Source organism: Varanus komodoensis, unplaced genomic scaffold (genome assembly GCF_004798865.1).
Source record: "Varanus komodoensis strain SLA01 unplaced genomic scaffold, ASM479886v1 scaffold13_1, whole genome shotgun sequence".
In the NCBI taxonomy this organism is placed as follows: Eukaryota; Metazoa; Chordata; class Lepidosauria; order Squamata; family Varanidae; genus Varanus; species Varanus komodoensis.
This window is the reverse complement of record NW_025335408.1, coordinates 320,353-341,194: the sequence shown is the minus strand read 5'-3', so window position 1 is coordinate 341,194 and position 20,842 is coordinate 320,353. Positions and strand designations below refer to the sequence as shown.

Below are 20,842 nucleotides of genomic sequence, written 5' to 3'. Positions count from 1 at the left end.
AGGTTATTTTATATTTTAATAAGGCAACATGTATTTTATGTGGATTGAGAATAAGTCTCATGATTCATTTGCCAGCTTGCAAAATTTACATTTTGCTGTCTGGTCACATACATATTATGTCCCAAAATTTATCCACATTTCAGTATGAATATAAAGTTCCAAAAAAGGAGGAACATGGCTGTAATAAGATACTGAAACATGACAGGGTCGTGTAAGCATATAGGCTAGATTTAAAAAATGAAGGGTTTAACTTCTAGCATTTTAGTATGACAAGGTACTTCAGTATCCATACCTGCTACATCAAATTCTATCTCCAAAGTGACCTTGCTGGTGATAGATGAATCTCTGAGTAGCTGATTAGCTTCATCAAATGTGCTGTCTTCTGTTGGGATGCCATTTATAGCCAGTACTCTGTCTCCAATCTGTAGGATTCCACACCTTGACATTCAGCAGAACAAGACATTTGGACATATATTTAATTCATCCTTTCCAAAAGATATAACAAACTTAACTTGATTGACTTTATAAGCCTGCTGAGTTGTCGTGGCTGAAGATTTGCAATAGTAATTGACTTTTATTCTTCATGTAACCATGTTGTTCTCAAGCATTTAATATAAGCACATTTGAACTGTATTGATGATAAAAGCAATAATCTGAAGTTCCAGTCTCTTAAAGACTTTATTTGATCTCTATTAAAACTAAGAAAAGTTTGAAGTACCTTCTGCCAGTCTAGAATACAAAATATTGAAGTCTTTGAAAGAGCTTTATAAATTCCATTAGGAAAATACTCTCCAATTAACATAGCCCACAATTGCCTGTCAGAGGCAATCATCTAGATAAAGGCATTGGTGCTTGTTATTCTTCTCATATGTTATCAAGAGCCTAAAAAATTCCATGTTGTCAGAACAGGAAGTTCACATTGCATGCTATATTTTTCTATGAGCAGTGTTCAATAATTTATCAGAAACCTGAAAATAACTAGCGATTTAAAAAAGCCAGAGATATTTGTCAACAATAAACATTTAAGAGTAATCATTTCAAAGGCCCTCACCTTTCTGCTGGACTGTCAACCTCAATGTAGGAAACAAGAGGTGGAGATGACAAGGTCTCTGTAGCAAACACACTACCCTGAAGCTGTATCCCAAATCCCACAATCGGGTCAGCTGTCAGCACTACTTCTGTAGTTTCTGTGTGGACGACCTGCCCAGCCAGGCCAACAGTGCTAGAGGCGAGTGACACTATAAAATACATCAGACCAGACTTTCAGAACTAGATGGTATAAATCAAGTCACTTGCTGACACAAATACTACCAATGTATCAAATATATTGAAATATTATCATCAGTTTCTCTTACACTTAATGTTCAGGATCAGCACAGTGAGTAATAAAACACATCTTTTTTACTCATTTCTTTAATGAACACCAGCCTTCCCAACCTCTGGATATGATGGACTTTCATTATCACCCTGTGGAAAGTAGGAGTTCTAGTTCAACATATATCAGATATAGATGGGGAAGGATCTAGAGCTCTATTGAATTCTCCAGAAACCAACCAGTATTTAATGACAACTGAGCAATTCTTTCTGCCTCTCAGCATCTGCACAGTCCACTTGATGCCCTTACAAAGAGCACAGCATGATGGGAAGGGAAGCAAACAATAAAAGCACTGTTCTTTTTAGAGCCGTTAATGTAGCTTGAAGACTGATTAGCAGGTTCAGGCTGCTGTTGATTCAATAAGTGCTTCAACGGCAGATCTGATTTTGGAACATGAAAAGAAAATCTAGGAACAACCCCAAGAACTAATGACTAGGTCCGTGCATGTGTGAACGCATTGAGGGCTAAAGTAATCTCAGTTCAGTGGATTCCTGATTGTTCTAGGATGATGCAAAGGAGTGCATTTAAGGGAAATGTTACTGAGAAAACATTTCAAATTCAAGAGCTGTGCTGTCCTCAGATTTCAGCATTTCATAATATATAACCTTTAGTATTTTCAGAATGGAGATATTTAATTTGCCCACATTTTGCTTCCACAATTTCAGAATGCTATGAATACCCTAAGAAAACATTAGTCAAGTTACTCTAAGCCTTTGCTTTAGAGAAATTTGTTCCTAAATCATTGTTGTTAAACTACCCAGAGAGCTTCAGTTACTGGGCAGTATAAAAATTAAATAACTCATGAATATTAATATTATTAAAAAGTTAATACATACATTAATCACTGAAGTATTTGTTTTAGATACCAAAGGTTGTTTTACATCCAATTTAGCTCCAGTGCATGAGAGAGCAAGATCATGAAGCAATGTATGAAGCACTCATAACTTTCTTGAGACCACTGTCTTGAGGGGAAGAAAATTGTATATTAATCCATCTTGGATTCAGGCTACCAGAGAGACTAACTTCTCCTATTGAAGACTCTCTAGTTCTTAAGATACTCTGGAGAGGCCCATCTTTCAAGAGCCCTGCCTTCAGAGACCCATTTGGTGTGATGCCAGCAAGGTCCTCCGGGTAGCCACTCCCAAGCTGTGGGAGCTTCATCCCAAGGGAAGCTAGCCTTGCTGTCCTTCAACTGGCAAGCACAGACATTTTATTCAAGGAGGTCTTTTGACTGCTAAGTGAGTATGTTGGCTTGTGTGCGTTTTAATTTTATTCTGCATTTGTGGTTTTCATTTTTTGTTTTGTTTTAGTTTGTTTTATTGTCTGAATTCTGTCCCAACATGCAGCCTTGAGTGCCATTCTTTGGTATAAAGGTGATGTACAAATGTAATGAATAAATATTGCTTAACTGATATGGCTGACAAAACAAGTTGAATCTTCTATTTCATGGGATAAAGCAAAAAATAAAAAAATACTTCTACTATAACAAAATTGATAGTTGCCAAATCATGGCCAATATTAATAATCTGTTGGTGCCAACTGACAGAATTTTTTTAAAAATTAGTCATTTCATTAAGCATGGCATAAACTTAGGAATATTCATATTCATGTTTGTATTATCTACCTGTCAAGTACAGTGTTAAGATGTGTGTGTGTGTGTGTGCGCGCGCGCGCAGGCATAGGCTTGCCAAGCCAGTAACAAACTACGGTGCTTCTCTTCTTGAAGAACATACTTGAAACATTAAAAACCAAGAGGTGATTAGAAAAGAAAATAAACAAAGCAAAATCAAGTACAATGAACAGTATGTGACAGAGTGGGACATCTTTAAAGTTTACGGCTGTTTGTTTGGAGCAACCTGCATAAGTAATGCAGTCACTGCAAATTTTCTGTTAATAAAATGTTTATGGATTTGCTGCACCAGCAGAGTTTACTGCCAGGCATTTGGAAAGACCACATTAGTTATACAGGTTTTTCTACAGAAAAGGAAATGAAAACTTTATAGCACCCTTCAGTCATACATATTCTAAACTCTCCTAAGGCAGGTAGATTTAGGAAAATGTGCTTTTCTTATGTGTCCTGTGGGTAACTCGTTACCATATCCAGCCTTGCATAGACTATAGAAAGAAAGAGGGTATGTGCAAGAAATAATTTGTGTAAATGATGATGAAGATGATGATTGTGTCAAATAAATCCATGAAGTGGTATCACAGGAATCTTCAAGCTTTCACTTAGCAGATGAAAATGCCTATTTGACATTTCCAGTAAAGAGAATATCCTGTGACTTCTAGACACTGTCTGGGAGGTGGAGCCAGAGGATATTTTGGATTCCTGGATCCAAGACTGGGGCCAGAGTGCCAGTCTTGGAGCTGGGAATCTGTGCTCTAATCTCCTTATCACCACCACAGAAAGAACAGAAGCACCTGCTTCCTCTAGGTCACGAACCAAACTTCAGAGAATTGCTAAAGGGGCATTCTGATGTTGGGAAGTGGAAGAGAGAATGCATCTTGTGTCCTCTGCAGCCTTCTAGCTGAATATGGCCATCTAGCAGAAATGCAGAGCAGGAGGAATAGAGCCGTGAACACCACCTCTGCTACTGCTTCTGTTCCTCACAGGTTTCCTGTAATCCTCAGAGCTCAGAGGCTTCTGAGTGTCAAAACTGGACTGCATCCTATGAAGAGCAGACTATAGACCACCTCAGTGTTTTGTTCTAGCTTGAAGAACATTGCAAATTAAAAGCAAGCCCAAAAATAAATCCCTTCCTACCAATGTTTGGATGTTTTTAAGCATGGAAAAATTTATTGTCCTAAGCTTCTTTACTGTTTTTTCTAGCAAGCATTTTCTCCTTCTCAGCTGCAGTAAAAAGGAACAAGGAAGTCAAAGTAGATTTTAGGAAAATTTTGCTTTCTTTTCTAACTTTTAATGAACAGCTTATTTTAATGTTTTTAATGGCAAATGCTATCATTCTTGTGTGACACCAGTTAAGTAGGCTGTTGTTACTTTTAAATAAAATGAGGCAAACTATTCCTAATTATGCCTATTTATAAGCAGTAGTGCAAAATATGCTTTGCAATCATTATTGCATTAATGTGCAAGAACACTGTGAAGAGGTTTGCTGTGGCTGCAAAATAATTTAATTAATTTGGATTTGGATTTGAACCAAGAAGTTTCAGGAAAAAAACCATTCCTGTCTACCCAGGACTAACATCAATAGCAACAAAATGCCTATGCACCAATGCAATGTGGCTTGCTTATCATTATGCTTATCAGAATACTGTGTGCTACATAGCCACATATTAACTACAGTGTTGTAATTGTTCCATTTCCCCCCCAAAATGAAGCTTCAAGATATGTGGGGATAGATTCTGAGTCAGAAGAGGAGGAGGCAGTGGAATCTGCTGCTGAAGTGCCATGGCCAGAGAACTTTGAGATAAGCGGGGCAGTCAATAAGAATCAGTCAGTTTTCAATAGTTTAAGAAAGCTTATTGAGAGTGTTAATGAGGCAGAGAATGGATCAAATGCCATTGATTCCAGGGTCTAGAAGCGAGTAAAGAGTGACGGAGAACAGTTGAGAAGCATCAGACCTTCCAAACAATTGGACCCCAAGCAGGAAGATCTGCTTTGTTTGTTGTTCAGTCATTGTAATTTGGAAAAGAAACCAGTTTGGAAAAGAAACTAGCTGCTTTTCTCTAATAGTGCTCTAACTTCACCTGTTTCTTTTGTTACTGATTTCTGCAGTTCTTGTCATTTGCTCTCATCATTAATGCCAGTCCCACTAGTCAGCATTAATGTAATAAAGCCTTTCCATTAGAAAGCCATTGTCTAAGTGTGTTTGGAAGAAGACAGAACCTGCTGGGACACATAATCCCAAACCCCCACAACAGAAATGGCAAGATACACTCATTCAGGATGGGATCCCATGCAACTTTAGTCTAAGTGCAAAGCACTTCTGCTTGTGCAAGAGGTTTGCTCTCCATTTCTGCCGTTCCCATCTGTTACAGCACTCTGCATTTATTCACTTATTTACCATATTTCTATAGTATCCCATAGCCAAAGTTATCTGGATGATTTCCAGAATCCCCAAAGACAGCATGATAAATATAAAACCTTTAGAAGTTAAAACACAGTGAAATCCAAGGCTAAAATACCACAGTAATAGAAACATTTGAAAATACAGTAATCCATTTAAAAACAAACCAAAGGATTAGAAAGTGTGGGGAAAGAAAAAAGTCTTCACCTGGCATCAAAAAAGAGCAGAATATACTAGACAGCTGGGTGTCTTTATGGAGATCATTCAACAATAGCAGTGCTACCACTTAAAAGGCCCTTCTCTTGGTAGACAGTTGGTTTACCTCATTTAGCAAGGGCATTTATCCTCATTTAGAAGACATGCTCTGAGTCTGGACAGGTATATATGAGAGGAGACAATGCTTCAAGTAACCTGCCCCCAAGCCATTCAGTACTTAAGAGTTAAGTTGCTCAGCGTTGGTTGCTCAGTAAAATGAAACAGTACTGTTATGTCCAGTTATTCACAGCAGGTAAACAACTGACTGCCAATAATCCTTATAACAGTGTTCAGATTTCAGAATATCTTTACTGCCAGTTCAACTCCAAACAAATCCAAATTGTGGTACACTTTCAGGTCATTTGCCAGATCCACGTCACAGCCCTTTTTCAATACAAAAAACTACTGTGGTCACCTACATGAGCTCTTGAAGTCCTTCTTTTTCATCCTCCTCCTCATCATTGTTCCACGTGGACTTGTGGAATAGAGGCTGCGAGGTAAAGTCCCCATGTTTAGTGAGCTCAGGCTGTATGCACTCATGGAGGCCGGAGAGAAGGATGAAGATACCAGCGCTGTGGAAAAAGTGGGAAACATTTGGCACAAGGTACTCTTAGGAGAAGTGAAATCCATGTATGTCATTGGTTGTGAAAATCTGGGCACTGTGTAGAACCCACATGAATGTTTTGTATGCATCCAGTAACAAAATCATAAACTATATAAAACCTACATATAAAGCTACATAAAAACTACATTAAAAAGTGGCAGTGTAGTCAGGCATTTTAGGATTGTGTGAATTATACAAAATAAATACATATTTGCTTGTATAAATATATAGAAGGAGTAAACCTATTCCTATTATGGTTATTTCCCTCTAAGTAAGTAACTGACATTTATGACATGAACGTAACACATTTCTTAAAAATACATAGCTATGTGAATCAATGCACATCAATGTGATTAGACACACTGAATCTAGCAATGCATTCTTTGGAAAAGGTGATTTCTGACATAGGCTTTGTATGGAAAGCTTTACATTCTCTACAAGGTCCTAAACTGGATGACAATGCATACAGGATTGGAAAAAATGGATCCCTCAAGAGGATTTTTAAAAATACCTTTTTCTCTATATACTAAAAAAGACTAGATAAGTTAAAGCATGAAAAAGACATGATGTCAGAAATAACCTCAAATGGTTGTGGCAAAAGTGAGACATTGGTAGAACAGAAAGGTTTCAGAGTGAAATTGGAGAAAATGAGAGGAAAAGAATCAGGCGTAAATAATAAAAAAGAAGATGAAGTTGATGATAATAATAATAATAATAAAAAAATAGTAATGTCAGGAAGAAAAAGCATGGAACATTACGAAGGTTTTTTTGAGGAGGCGTTTTCTGGCATTTCAGAGCTGGCATCCTGCAATGGTCAGGGTGGTAGGTGTTATAATGGTGATAGGTGAGGGCCCCGCTGTGGCTGTTGGCATAGGGATTCCACATAAGTTGCCTGGTGCTCCTTTGAACCTTCACTGCCCACATGAAGGGATGAGAGGAAGCAACACAAACACAAACAAAAAAGGACCAGAGAAGAGGGAAAGGTAACTGGATTACATAAATGAATTTAAAAGTATCAAAAAATGAAAGCAGTTCAAAAAGAAAAAAAAAAACAACCCTGCTTCTTTCTTGGTGGTCAGCAAAGGCAAGAATTTATTTCAAAGATAACAACCTTTCACTGTCCCAAAATGAATGTGTTCAATGCCTTTTAAAAAACTGGTCAGTACTCAATCAATTTTTAATCTGCCTCTGTCTTTAGCTTCTATGATTAAACCCTTTAGAAGAACACATTTAAGTCAACATTACTACGATGCATGATATACAATTAGTAATTAAGTTCTGAATATATATACGCATCTTAAAATATTTGTATATGTTTTTTTAATCCCAAATCAAATAAAGCGCCATATATCACATTCCGCACAGTAATTCTGGGTGGTTTATATGTCAGTCATTCCAATTTACTGCTCTGACATTTTAATTTTACTAGCATCCATCACTGGCACGATATTATCCTGGGCAATGAACTCCCATCTCTTAAGCATCAGCACAAAAATTCCATTTCAGGGAATTTATTAATAAAGATAAAGCAGAAATCTAAGGTCATTATTTATTCTTCTAAAATGTGATTTCCCCCACCCCTTATTTTTATTCACTACAAGAAATCCAGCCTATTTCCTCTCATAGGCAGTTTTCTGTCAGATACAACTTAAATTAGGCACGGTTAAAAATGGTTCAAAATAGAAGAGGAAAGTATTTTCAATTTATCAGTAAATGGTACACTCTTCCAGAAGAATGGAGAAAATTATAAATGGCCTTCTTAGACCACCATGCACTGTATCAGTGAAGACTTGTGGCACAGCATATCCATACCAAACAAGATGAAAAATAGATTTGTTTGGACTTTAATTTCTTTGTCTATACCAGTATATTAATGACATAGGAGGGGAAACCCTATATTTTGTTTTTGGAACATCGCAGTTGAGATAAACTTAGAGATAAAATTAAAGATATTTCTGCAGTAACAAAAATATTAAATGCTTCTAACACTTAATAGAAGGTGACAATTAATAGAACTGGCCGGCACAGACGCGTCCTTTACCATGAAAAGAAGGAAGGAAGGAAAGGGAAAACAAGTGTTATAAAAATCATCAATTAATATAAAAAATTGTCTTTTAAAAGTGTTTCATCCTTGTAAACCGCCCAGAGAACTTTGGCAACTGGTGGTACAGAAGTGTAATAAATGAAAAATGAAACACGTGCCCTGTGACAACTCATCATTCATATGCAAAGATCCCATTCTGCATGTAGAAAGTGTCTTCTATTCTTGGAGGGGAGGGATTTACTGTTTACAATGGAATGGTGTCATTTGCCGCATCCCCCGCCCCACGGATTCTGAGGCCTCTAATTCCAAGCCCCTTATAATGGGAAAAGATCATGTTGGGGCTCTGTGAGTTCTTGCATCTGGCAAGAGCAAATATTGTCCTAGAACTGCATCTGCCAGTGTATCATGATGCGTGCTGCTTGCCCCTTTCCTGGCCCCAAAGCAAAATCCGTGGTCTCTGCGCATGAGGAAGGGAGAAGTGGTAGAGATGAGCATTTCATGAATGTTTGTACTGTGTACTTGCAAAAGGTTCAAGAATTTTGAGGCTAATTCCTCCTGAGTTCTAATACATTAATGCTCATTAAATGCGCGGTGATTTTTAAAGCAATGATCTAGCATTTTAACTGTTGTGGCTATTTGACAGCGAGGCTTTTTCTAAAGAGTCTTGGGTTATTAGAAGTGCAAGTGCGGCCTGCAGTGTGGAGTGACCCAGCCTCAGGATTCCCACCAGCCACTCATGCTCCTTTCCAAGTTAGTCCATTCCATTCTCTCCCCAAACTTGGGTTTTCATTTTTCTTTTTCCACTGACACTCAACATTCCACTCAGACTGAACATGCTTAGTTGTCACTGGTATTGCAAGTGGGGCATGCTGTCCCTTCACAACTGCAGCTCCTGAACAGGTCTATGATTTCCTTGTGTGATAAGCAAAATGATGCCATCTGGTCCTGGATCCTTGAACATCAATGTGTGTTCTTTGTGAGAAACAAGAGAACTGATTCGTGCCCTCACATGTGACATTTTCTTTGTTCTTACTGGTCAAGTTTTGGCAGGAGCTTGGCTGTTCCTATTGAAAATGATTAGTTAGCTCTGTCGCATAGATTATACTCAGCCCTAAAGATTTTCTTAATTAATTAAGGAATTAATACATACATTATCACTGCCTTTGGCAGTAAAATCTGTCATTAATTCTTATAGTCCAGGATGGCTAATCCATCCTGGGTTAATTAATTCTTATAGTCCAGGATGGCTAACCCAGCACTACGCCTGCTAGTGAGAAAGAAAATACAAATGTTGCTTGAGCAAATTTAATTCGGGCTTCCTCATGTAAACCAAATAATCCAATCCTGAAGACTGTTTTGTTTAAAATGAAGTATGTGTGCATGGTCTCAAAACTTGATGCTGAACTAATAGGTAATAGTAGGCGTGAAATTCTGTATTCAACCCTAACCCAACTACACATAGCTACAATGTTTATTGTTTATATAGACACAGTAAATAGGTAGTCAGTGATTTTTCTGTGAGGTTCAAGATAAAACAAAATGATCTGAAAATCTTTGGAACAGATTTCATAATTATCTCTCAGACACAATCAGACTCAAAACTGATTTGTTCTTGTAAAAAACATTTAGTCCCTCTTAAATTTCATTAGATTCACATCCCAAAAGTATTTATTGGAAATAAGTGTCATTGAAATCTAAGAGTAGTTCTGACTAATTATGATGAGGACTGGGGGAAAGAACCCAGCAAGCACACTTAAGATGGCTTGAAATTGCTTCAATATTCATTTTCTAGTCTTCTGCCACACTTCAACCAGGGATGAAGTCTGCTGCAGAACTCTAAGTCTCCATACCGTGCTCTGGTCCCTTAAGAGCCAGCCGTGTCTGATGGTGAGGAAGGATCTCTAGTTTGACATTGTCAGAGGTGTTAGCTAAGAACTGTGTCGCTTCTGCCAATGTACAGTACTCCATGCTGGTGCCGTCAATGGAGAGAATATGATCTCCCACATGTAATGCGCCGCACCTACGAAAAAAGGAAAGGAAACAGGTCAAAATAGTTCTGTGTGCTCTTTGCTTGGAGTATCAGTTTTAATTATTTCCTTGAAAGTGTCATCTGTCTTAAATTAAATTCTCTTCATAAGAGCAACTTCATCATATAAAATTTACAGAGTTAAAAGATTATACTGCATTATTGATTAGGTTACTGGAGTGTTTTGCTAAAAGCCAATACAGTTAAAAAAGACAACTGAGATATCAGTCACATAACTTGAATAGCCTCACATTGACATGGATGAGTAGCAGAACAAATGGGAACAATTTAGCTTAAGGAGGCAACTCCTTCAGATCATAATTTGGTGAATTGCTTGAAAACTGGGCATTTATTTGTAAAATTGCTAGAATGGTGACAAAATAGGCGCTAATCATGAAACTGCTCATGACAACTAGATAAGGCTAGGTGAGTGATAATGACTGGACACCATGGGAGTGGAAAGGCCTAGATTGGGGCAGGATGGGGTCTCTAGTAGCATTTTGAGTTGCACGGGAACTATCCATGGTGCTGAACTTCATCCCTCAACGAGGCTTAACACCATGAAGCATGATGGAGAAATCCTATTCCCATAATTCTCAAAATAATAGTTGCATTGGAAAAAGAGCTCCACTGACACAGGAGTTGCCAGTCTCCCTGGCTAGACTGTGACATTTTGCAAAACAAGAATAAAATAAATATGTGATGAGGGGAAACAGACAACCACACCCTCCCTCTCCTTTTTTGTCAACCTGTACATAAGGAGGGAAACTCAAATACTTTGACCACCTAATGAGAAGGAACGGCTCACTGGAGAAGACCCAGATGCTGGGAACGACTGACGGCAAAAGGAGAAGGGGACGGCAGAAGATGAGGTGGCTAGATGGGGTCACTGGGGTGGTGGGTGTGGGCTTGGATGGACTCCGAGGAATGGTGGAGGACAGGAGAGCCTGGAGGAATGTTGTCCATGGGGCTGTGATGGGTCAGGCATGACTTTGCGACTAAGCAACAACAAAACAACATAAGGAGGGCAACTTTCTGAAGGAACTGCAGGGGATTTTGCATGATTTCTAATGCCGGAAGTTCACGTTTGGAATCACATGGAAAGTTTCTACTCCATGTGATTCAGGAAGTTTGTCCTTCAGAAAATCTCAAACTTATGTGTAGAAGACAGTGAAATAATAATGGATGTTTGTATGTGGGGAGGGGGGTGGGAGGGAAGTGATGCGTGCTGGTTCCACTTTCTTACGCATTTATTTATTTCCAAAATTACTGAATGGGGCTAGACAAAAAGAGCCCCACAGAACTGCAGGCTTACTGGAACAGATAGGCCTGATCTGCATGACCTTTGAGAAAAATGTAATTACAAACAATGACACTAAAGGCCATACTGGAAAGAAAACTGTACACATGTGGTCATTTTAAAATATTATATCCTGCAGTGTAAGTTCTGGGGAACAGACATTTGAGGCAGACAATTTACCTGAGCAGACAATATGGGGCACCATTACTAACCAGGAATTTCACGTGCACAATGTTCATTTAAATGGCTCACTGAATGGAATTTGCACAAAGGAGAGTAGCTTTGCAAAATACCCTTTCCTTTAAATGGTAGTACGAGAGAAAATGACGGCTGTTTGACCTGGTTCCTCCCCACCTACTTTTCTTTTTTAAGGTGCAGTTAAATATTCACTATTTTCCAAAGAACTTTAAAAATGAATTTGCTCACAGAATACAAAATAAACTGGCATTAAAAACACAGAAGCCAGTCTCTTTTCTCTCTCTTTGATATTGTGAGATACAACAGAATGCAGGTAGGGGTTGTTGCAAATCTAATGAGCGTCGATTTCCCATGCTGTAAGACCAAACAATGGCTAATTCCTAAATGTTGTTCAAGACTGAGAAATGTGATATACGGTACAACTTACTCTATTTCAAAATGTTAATCACTCTGAAATATTACTTTAAACAAGTAATCAGTGTAAATTTCCAAGTAACCGAGTGGCAAAACTTTTTTTTTAAATATGAGATGAGACACCATGTCTTTATTATATGCACTGGATTGGTTCCCCTCTCTGTATCCCTGCAGTTGGGAAAATGCCCAGAGGTGGTATGAAATGTCACATGAACAACTGCCAAAACCTGTGGAGTGGAGAGAGCTTGCAAGACGGGAAGCTACTTCCTGTTCATGTAACACCTTTGGATCACAGTGGAGGGACCCATGGCCCTTCAAATATTGGTGGACTGCTACTCCCATTAGCCACAGTCAGCAAAGCAACTACTGAGGGACAGCGGCAGCTGTACTCCAATAATAATGGACTACTATAATGTCTGGAAGTAACGTGTTTCCCAACCCCGATATAATCCTACTTATTTTGCCTACGTTTTTAATTGTTTTACCTCCTCTTCTGTATCCATCACTTTTCTAGATTGTAAATCTACAGGCCTGATTTAACTGATTCCTTTGTAAGAGCCTTTTGACTGAGAAGTACAATACAAATTGTTTGAATAAATAATAGGCTACCATCCAGCAACCATGCAGGGCACTGTTCACTGTCCGAATTGGTCCCTTGAGTGACAATCTTTGCCTTCTTATGCTGTATGCAGATGGATGGCATAGCATGGTAGATTCTTTTGCAATACTCACCTGTCTGCAATACTTGCAGATTTTATTTTGTCTATGACAATTACTTGTTTGCTGCAGCACATCGAGGTAGATAGTGCAACTCCCAGAGCAGAACCAGCTGTTTTGGCAACTTCAACAAGCAGTGGCCCTGAAGCAGTGGCTACTGAATCTGTAAAAAGAAAAGATAAAGCATCATAATTATATATTTCTTTAATTTTAAAGCCCTTCATTAGTGAAATCCTTAGTGAAACTAATTCTCCTTCCCCCAACCATTTCTAAATGATTACTGTGCACTTAAACAAAAGGTATTAAAGACAGGGGTTGGTCCTTGGTCACACTGATTTTATAAGGTCTGGATTATATAAGAATATAAGAAAATAAGAAGAGCCATGCTTGATCAGACCAAGATCTATCTAGTTCAGCATTCTGTTCAAACAGTGCCCAAACCACTGCCTACAGGTTCTCCATTATTTTATACTTAAAGACATACTGACTCTGATACTGGAAGTAACATATAGCCAGTCAGGACTAGTAAACATCGATAGCTTTCTGTAAATTTGTCCAATTCCCTTTTAAAATCATCCAAACTGCAGCCATCTTGTAGACGTGAGTTCTATAGTTAACTACATGCCAGGTGAAGAAGTGGTTCCTTTTATCTGACCTGAAGGTCTCACCAATCAGCTTTATGGAATGACCATGGATGCTAATATGCAAGAGGAAGAAAAATGTCTCCTAATTCATACCTTGTATAATTTTGTACACTTACATCATGTCTTCGTCTATTTACCACTTTTCTAAGCTAAACAGAGACCTTTCCTCATAAAGGGGTTGCTTGAGCCCCAGTCATTTTCTGCACAGGTGTAATGAACACAATCGCATACAGTAGTCCAAGAACTGTCACACTACACATTTGTTTAAGAGTAGTATGATAATGGCAGTTTTACTTTTAATTCCTTTCCTATGTCTATCAGTCACTACACACTGGATCAACATTTTCATTGATAATGCATTGATTTCATTCATTTTCACAAGCCCAAGAGCCTTATACTCATTTTCATTGAAACACATTTGCTCTTTTGATTTCCATTCTCCGAGGCTGAAAAGAAACCTTTGGAGCTTTCCACAGTCCCTGGGTCATCTGGTATCCTCTGCAAATTTGGCTACTCCTAATCCCAGATCATTTATGAATATACTGAATATATTGCAGGCATTGGTTACATCCCCCCATTGGGAAAATCTACAATATATTCCTGGCCTTTGCTTCCTGCTCTTTAACTGATACTGATCCATAAGAAGTCCTCTCCTCTTATTCCATGACTGCTGTTTGCTTGGGCCTCTTCAGCGAGAGACTTTATCAAAGGACTTTTGAAAATTCAGGTAAGCTAATGAAACATGATACTTAAAAATGGCCTCAGTGCTAGGAATGAGGCATGAGAAGTATGAATGAGCTTAGCTTTGCTAGGACTTATGTAATGCCACACTCAGACACCAGTTTTACCATGCCTTTGTTGCAATTAACCTTGGAGCACTAAAGCTCAAGCAGTAGCAATCAGTGTGCTCTGTGCGATATCTCTTGCTTTGGACTGTGCCAATTGCTATGATCCTGTTAGCCCCCTGTGTGCTGTTTGGACCAGCAGCAATGAGCGCGGAGAAAAGCATAATAACTGTGAAGCATGCATGTGCTAGGCATGCTGAATCAGCATATCAGACACTTGCAAAGCCAGCCATCTGGCATCAGTAGACTGGAAACTTACACACAGGGTATAACAATCCGGCTTCAACGATCCCCAAGGGCTAAACTATGTATTATTTTTTCACACTTTTAGGCAGCACTGTTAAACTAGCTGGTTTCATTTTGAAAAAGCAACTGCAGGGTGCTGAACGGAAGCATGCTCCTGATTTGGATTAGGGTCCTGCCCCAATCCTGTCCCGAAAGTGCTGATTACTGTGAACAGCCCCTTTGGAGCAAACAGCAGTGGGTGGCAGTGGGGAAAGAAACTGGCAGAGATCTCCCATGTGGATAGATAAAATGTTTCAGACCACACAGCTGCTTTCTATTCAAAATAAAAGTGGCAGGTCTCAGCATGCTTTTTACCAACTGTGAACAATGCAACCCAGCCATCTCTGAAGTGATGCTAGGCCATGCTGGGTATATGGTCCTATATTTCTGGCAGATACCTGGTGGGAGAAGGCTGACAACATGAGCAGCTTGGCCTTTAGCCTGTGTATAGACCTTTGATTGTGCAGCAGTGATGAAAACTTGCTTCTTACCCTTACAAGGGCTCTAAGCCCTGTTCTTCTCATGGGTTTGATAAAACAGAAGTGAAGAAAAACAAGGAGAATCATGCTTTAGAGTGAAAGGTGCAGCCTTAAGATAACTGAGAAACACCATAGCGAGATAGCTGAGAAACGGTTAAAATGTGCTAGGATAAGTATTCTGTTGTCTATGAGAACGATCCAGGACCCCAATCTAGGCAAACAAGGAGAACAAACCTAATGACTATGCTAGGAAAAGCAGAAGACAAGAGGCCACCTTAGAAAAATAAACACAAGAAAGAAAACTCAGAAAACAATGATCAATTGTACCTCCCTTGACAGAGACAGATTAGTTTATCATGTGCAAGTAAAAAGCGTGAGTATGAAAAATGAATCATGCAGAGATAAATTATTCATGTGTAAAAGATGTTTCAGCCATTAAGATATTTACACCATGACTAAAGCACTTACACACTGTGTTGATTTATTGGCTATGTAATTACATAAGATATGCTGGTGAATATTTGCATGGAAAACACTCCTAGATTTTTATTTCGTTGATAAGTTTTCCCACTTCTGAACATTGTGCCTCAATCAGTACACAAGGCTTGATTAAACCTCCCAGAGGCACCAGCATTACTTTCCACATGCTAAGAACAACATTCGCTTCTTCAGCTGAATGAAGCACCTTTCCCATTAACAAATACAAACCATAACAATGTGGATGGAGGAGGGGGAGAACATCTTTTAACAGCCCACATAAAAGGGAATTGGTGGGAAGATTTGGTCTGTAAGAATCCAAACCAAGTCAAGGCACTCTGTCCCTCTCAAACACTCACAAAATACTATGAAAGGTTTTCTTAAGGCAGTACATGATGAGCTTTCATCAGCATACTTAAAACTATGTTTCAAGTTAAATATATTCCATGGGTTTTATTACTGCACACAGATGTCAGAGGTGACGGATTTAGACATTTAAGTAACAGGTAGATGTCAAAGAACACACTGGCATCTTCAACCCTAAATTTATTAATTTCACTGAATTGCATTCACTTTAGTAACTAAAACTGACACCCAATCGTTTTATTGTTTCATGAACTAGGTGGTTACATTTTCCACTATATATTTAAAAGCCAAAATATCTTGGATGTGTGCAAAAAGCTGCAGTTAGGTCAAAGCAGTCTGCACATGCTTAAAGGCATTCTTCTTCATAATTGTACTGCATGTTCAAGTCATGTCATCTAAAACCACTCATTTAAAAAAAAACACCAATTCTCTGTCCACTGGATCTATATCAGTAGGTGGTACAGAATGGCTATACACAAAAAGTCCATAATTACTTTTACATTACATCATACTATTTTGAAAAAAACACAGTGATTTACATTTCTATTGATGATAGGATACAATAATTTCAAATTATAGAAAATTGATACATTTATGTTGTGCATTAGGAAGCATTTCCTAACTTTACAAGCTGTTTCTCAAAGCTACCAGCTTTGTGTAGATGCTATAGGATTTTCTCCATGGAGTCAGACAGGTTGATCCACTGTGTTCTCTTCCAACTCCATGATTCTAAAATAAGTCAGTGAAGTGTAGTGATCAGAGCACTGAACTTGGACTCAAGAGATCTGGGTTCTAGTCCTTTCTCAGCCACTAGCTGCTTTTGGGCCAAGCACAGACTTCGAGGCTAACCTACCTCACAGGGTTGCTGTTGTCAGGATAAAATGGAGAGGAGACATTTTTAAGCCAGCTCGTTTTCTTGGAAAACAAAGCAAGGTAAAAATGTAGCACAATAAGGATAAATAATAAATTAGGGAATATAAATTAATCCCTAATAATCAGATTAGGGATTAGATAAACAGATTCACTGTAAACAAACATATTTAGAAATATCCTAAAGGCTCATGGCACAAGGAAGCTAGGAATGGACTTATGCCATTTTCATGTAATAAAATACTGTATAAGTTTGAAAAGAAGCATTTTTAGGTATTATATAAATCTCTCATCAATCTGCTGCTGTTCTTCCTCCTTCATTTCTCCCACTAAAGGCACACTTGTCCTTTTCTCTGCCATCTTGGCTTGCACAAGATAGTAATAGCTCACCCACTAAAAAAAAAGCTACAACACTTTCTTTTCCTCCTTATTTGTGTTACTACATTAGAATATAATCATTGGAAAGAGGGAACTCATGCTACACTATACACAGTGTAACAACAAAAAACTCATGTACACTATACATGGTGACCTAATGACAAAAGGTACAGATGTTACCAGGCTGTATTTGAGTGCAAGGCCACTTTTAATTGTCAGAGAATTTTTAACCAGTGCAACCTGAATGCCAAGCAGATAAATCAGCTAAACCTGACTTTTTTCCTTCCCTATGTGGAGATAATGACTTTTTAACATGTCTACTTTGAAGTGAATTACATCTGCGTATAACCAACCACAAGCATGCATCTCTCTAGGCTCATCCACCAACCAAGCTATAACTCTGCAAGTGAATAATGTAAGGGATCACTCTAAGTCTTCTTCCTTTGGAAAAAGAAAAGAGGAATAAAATGAGATCCAGCAAGATCAGAAGCATGCAATCTTTAGGAAAACTCTGTAAGACACTAGCGAGTAATTACACACAGGGGAGACTGATCATCCTGATTTCAGCAATAGCCTTGACTTGCACCATCGATGCAGTATTCATGTTGGCATTTGTTTTTACCAATATAATAGTGTCCATACCCTGGCTAAATTCATGCTTCATTAATCAGAGCAACCTTTTATGTCTTCCAGGTCTTGTGTGAAAATCAGAAGCTATCAGCAAGCAAGTCTTGATTTTGGAAGCTGAAAAGTCAAAGCTGTCGCTTATTTCCCCCTTCATAGTTTGCATTATATATATTTAACGTGGTAAATCAAGTATGAAACCCAATGCCCCGAAAAACATTTGAACAGCTTAAGCCAGCAAACGGTGGCAGACAACACACAGGTGGTAAAGCAGGACAGTTTCTAAATAATAAAACAACTATTTAAAAATTAAAATGATTTAATCCAAGGCTGGCAGCAAGCCCCACAGTGTGGTCTATATAATGTGTGTTCAGTGCCCCCTAGAATCATAGAGCAGTAGTGTTGGAAGGGGCCAGAAGGACATCCAGTCCAATCCCCTGCTCCAGGCAGGACTCCCAGTTAAACCATTCCTCTTGAAACCCTCTAGGATCTCTCACAACCTCCCTAGGTAATTGGCCGCATTGTGGCACTACTGTAACAGTCAGGAAATTTTTCCTGTTATCTAGCTGGAACCTGGCTTCTTGTAACTTCCCGCAACTTGAGCCTGTTATTCTGTGTCCTGCAGTCTTTTAAGAGAAAGGGTAAACAGTTATGGTCGTAAAAATATCCTTTTGCTTAAAGAGTTATCAATACAACAGTATTATACATTTAAAAAAATCTCTGTGCCTCTCTGATTTTTGTTATGCCATTCATGTTATCCAGAAACCCCCTTTTTTTTTTGAGAGTTCATAAGACTTATAGACTCACCAGCACATATTCCCAAACCAGAAGAGTCTTCTCTAGATTATTATGGTTGCCGTTCTCCTTACATCTGCTCTTCACCTCTTTGCCTGCTTCATTAAACATTTCACAAAATCTATCTGTCGGTTAAGCTCGCATGACATGCCAACCCATCCAGGGAATAAGCTGTGCCGTGTGGCTTGTTTCTGGAATAACCCACAGTGCACTCCCAGTGTCTCTTGAACCCCCCCCCCCCCGTTTCCTCTCTTCAGTCACACTGCAACCCCTTTTGTTGTCGCTGTGGCCTCCCCCCACTTTCTTTTCAGAAATCATTTTCCCAGTCCCTGAATGTACAGCCTTTTCATTTTGCTCAAGTGACACATTGTAAGAGCCATCCACTGGTTTGCTGCTTACATCTTTTTTAATTATGTTGCATCAGAAATGTATACAAATGTTTTCATTTTAAAAAATATTATTTGTTGAGGCACATGCATACCTCTGAGTACCCACAATGAAAATGCCTTGCCTGGTCAATTTCATGGTAAGTGCCTGCTCTCAAGGCAGGCAACGTCCATGGACATTTGAAAATGCCAGGCTTCAAATACATTACTTTGCTTTCACTTGACAAATGCCAAATGAAAAGCAAGCCATGAGAAGTTCTTTGCTTGCAAAAAGGGGTTGCAATTAGATGACCCCCTTCCCAGCGAGATCTAAGTTTTCCGTTCCTATTGTATCCCACTTTTTCCTGAGCCTGTATGTGCTCAGGAAAGTGGGAAAACGCAGGAACTCCATTTATGGGAATAGTTACAGACCAGGGTTTAAAAAAAAATAGCAGGGGTGTGAAAGGGCTAAGCCAGCTTTTTTTCCTGACAGGAGCATATATGCAGCCATGAAATTGGCATATGTCCCTGCTATAAGAAAACACTGGTGAACCCTGTTGAAAACCCTGTTGTAAATGAAACCCTTAGTCTTCGGTTGCTTCCTTCAGCAGGTCTGAAGAAAAGGTGTTTGGTCATCCTATTGTGTGCAAGGCTTTTGGCCCATACACTAAGATGACTAGACTAGGAAGACTATTGCCAAGAGAGAAAATGCAGGTACTAAACCAGTAACTCAGACATTGCTTATGCTGCAATACTTGTACAACTCCAAAACAAGCAAAGTATGTGCTCTGCTTTTGAAAGTGAACAGGGAATCTAAACACATTGAAGAAATCAGAGTTTTCCCATCACCAGTGGAACAAACAGCAGAGAAGAAAGAGGCAGCATAATTTGTGCTGTTGGGTTAAAATATAGCTGGAATGACAGATTTTATGTCTCCTGGCCTTGAAAGCATACCTTTAAGTGCATACTATTACAAATAATATAAAGGGCAGCAGCACTCATAAATTAAATGCAATTGCTAGAATAGCCAGTTTTTGTTTAACAACAATAACTACAACAAGGAAATGGAAAGAGGAAGAAGAAAGAGGGAGAGGAGCACCTTCAAAAATGTCATCAGAGTAGACCAATCCAATCATATACCGTTCTAAGCGATCTATCTCCCCTCTGTTAAGAGCAGATTTCTTTGGCACTGAAGGGCCATACAGTATTCTGGACCAGGGATCTAGAATAACCGTTTTTGTTTTCCATTGTTCTGTGACAATCAGAAACTTTCAGCAGGCAGGTCTGAGGAATGAGCTGGGAACAATGAATGCACAAGAAATGCCTCTTGTACCAAGAAAAAAAAACTCCACATAATGACAACTGCACTAGTTCCACCCAGAAAATGGAAATTCAGTGGAGGCGGAGGCTGCTGCTGTCCTGCACTGCTGCTCTCAGCATCCTTCCTTTTCCAGTCTGACTGCTTTGGGATGGATTTCCCCTCTCTTCATTTGCTTCAGTGAGTTTCTATATGCAAAATGAAAGGAAAGATGGTCTGGACCCAAATGTGACTTGCTATTTCTGTATGAGCTAATCCCATCACTAACTACCATGAGTGAACAGAACACAAACTTGATGGATGTATGCAAATTGTTTAATAGCATGAAAACCAGCCCATTCCAGTTCCATTTAAAACATTATGCTGCACCAAAATGTAAATTGATCTGATACAGCAAAGCACAGCAAAACAGTAATGGACTCATTTACAACAGGG

General features: G+C 38.9%; 1 protein-coding gene across 1 annotated transcript in view; it reads right to left on the bottom strand.

The window, feature by feature from the left end:
* GRIP1 (glutamate receptor interacting protein 1) overlaps positions 1-20,842 on the bottom strand; it is a 244,900-nt gene that overhangs the window by 29,880 nt on the left and 194,178 nt on the right. The window contains exons 8-13 of the mRNA XM_044423123.1: positions 12,977-13,124; positions 10,157-10,326; positions 7,021-7,176; positions 6,078-6,230; positions 1,052-1,238; positions 293-438 (exon numbers count right to left, since the gene is read on the bottom strand). Of these exons, the coding sequence (XP_044279058.1) occupies positions 293-438; positions 1,052-1,238; positions 6,078-6,230; positions 7,021-7,176; positions 10,157-10,326; positions 12,977-13,124 (960 nt within the window). The remainder of the gene's footprint in view (positions 1-292; positions 439-1,051; positions 1,239-6,077; positions 6,231-7,020; positions 7,177-10,156; positions 10,327-12,976; positions 13,125-20,842) is intronic.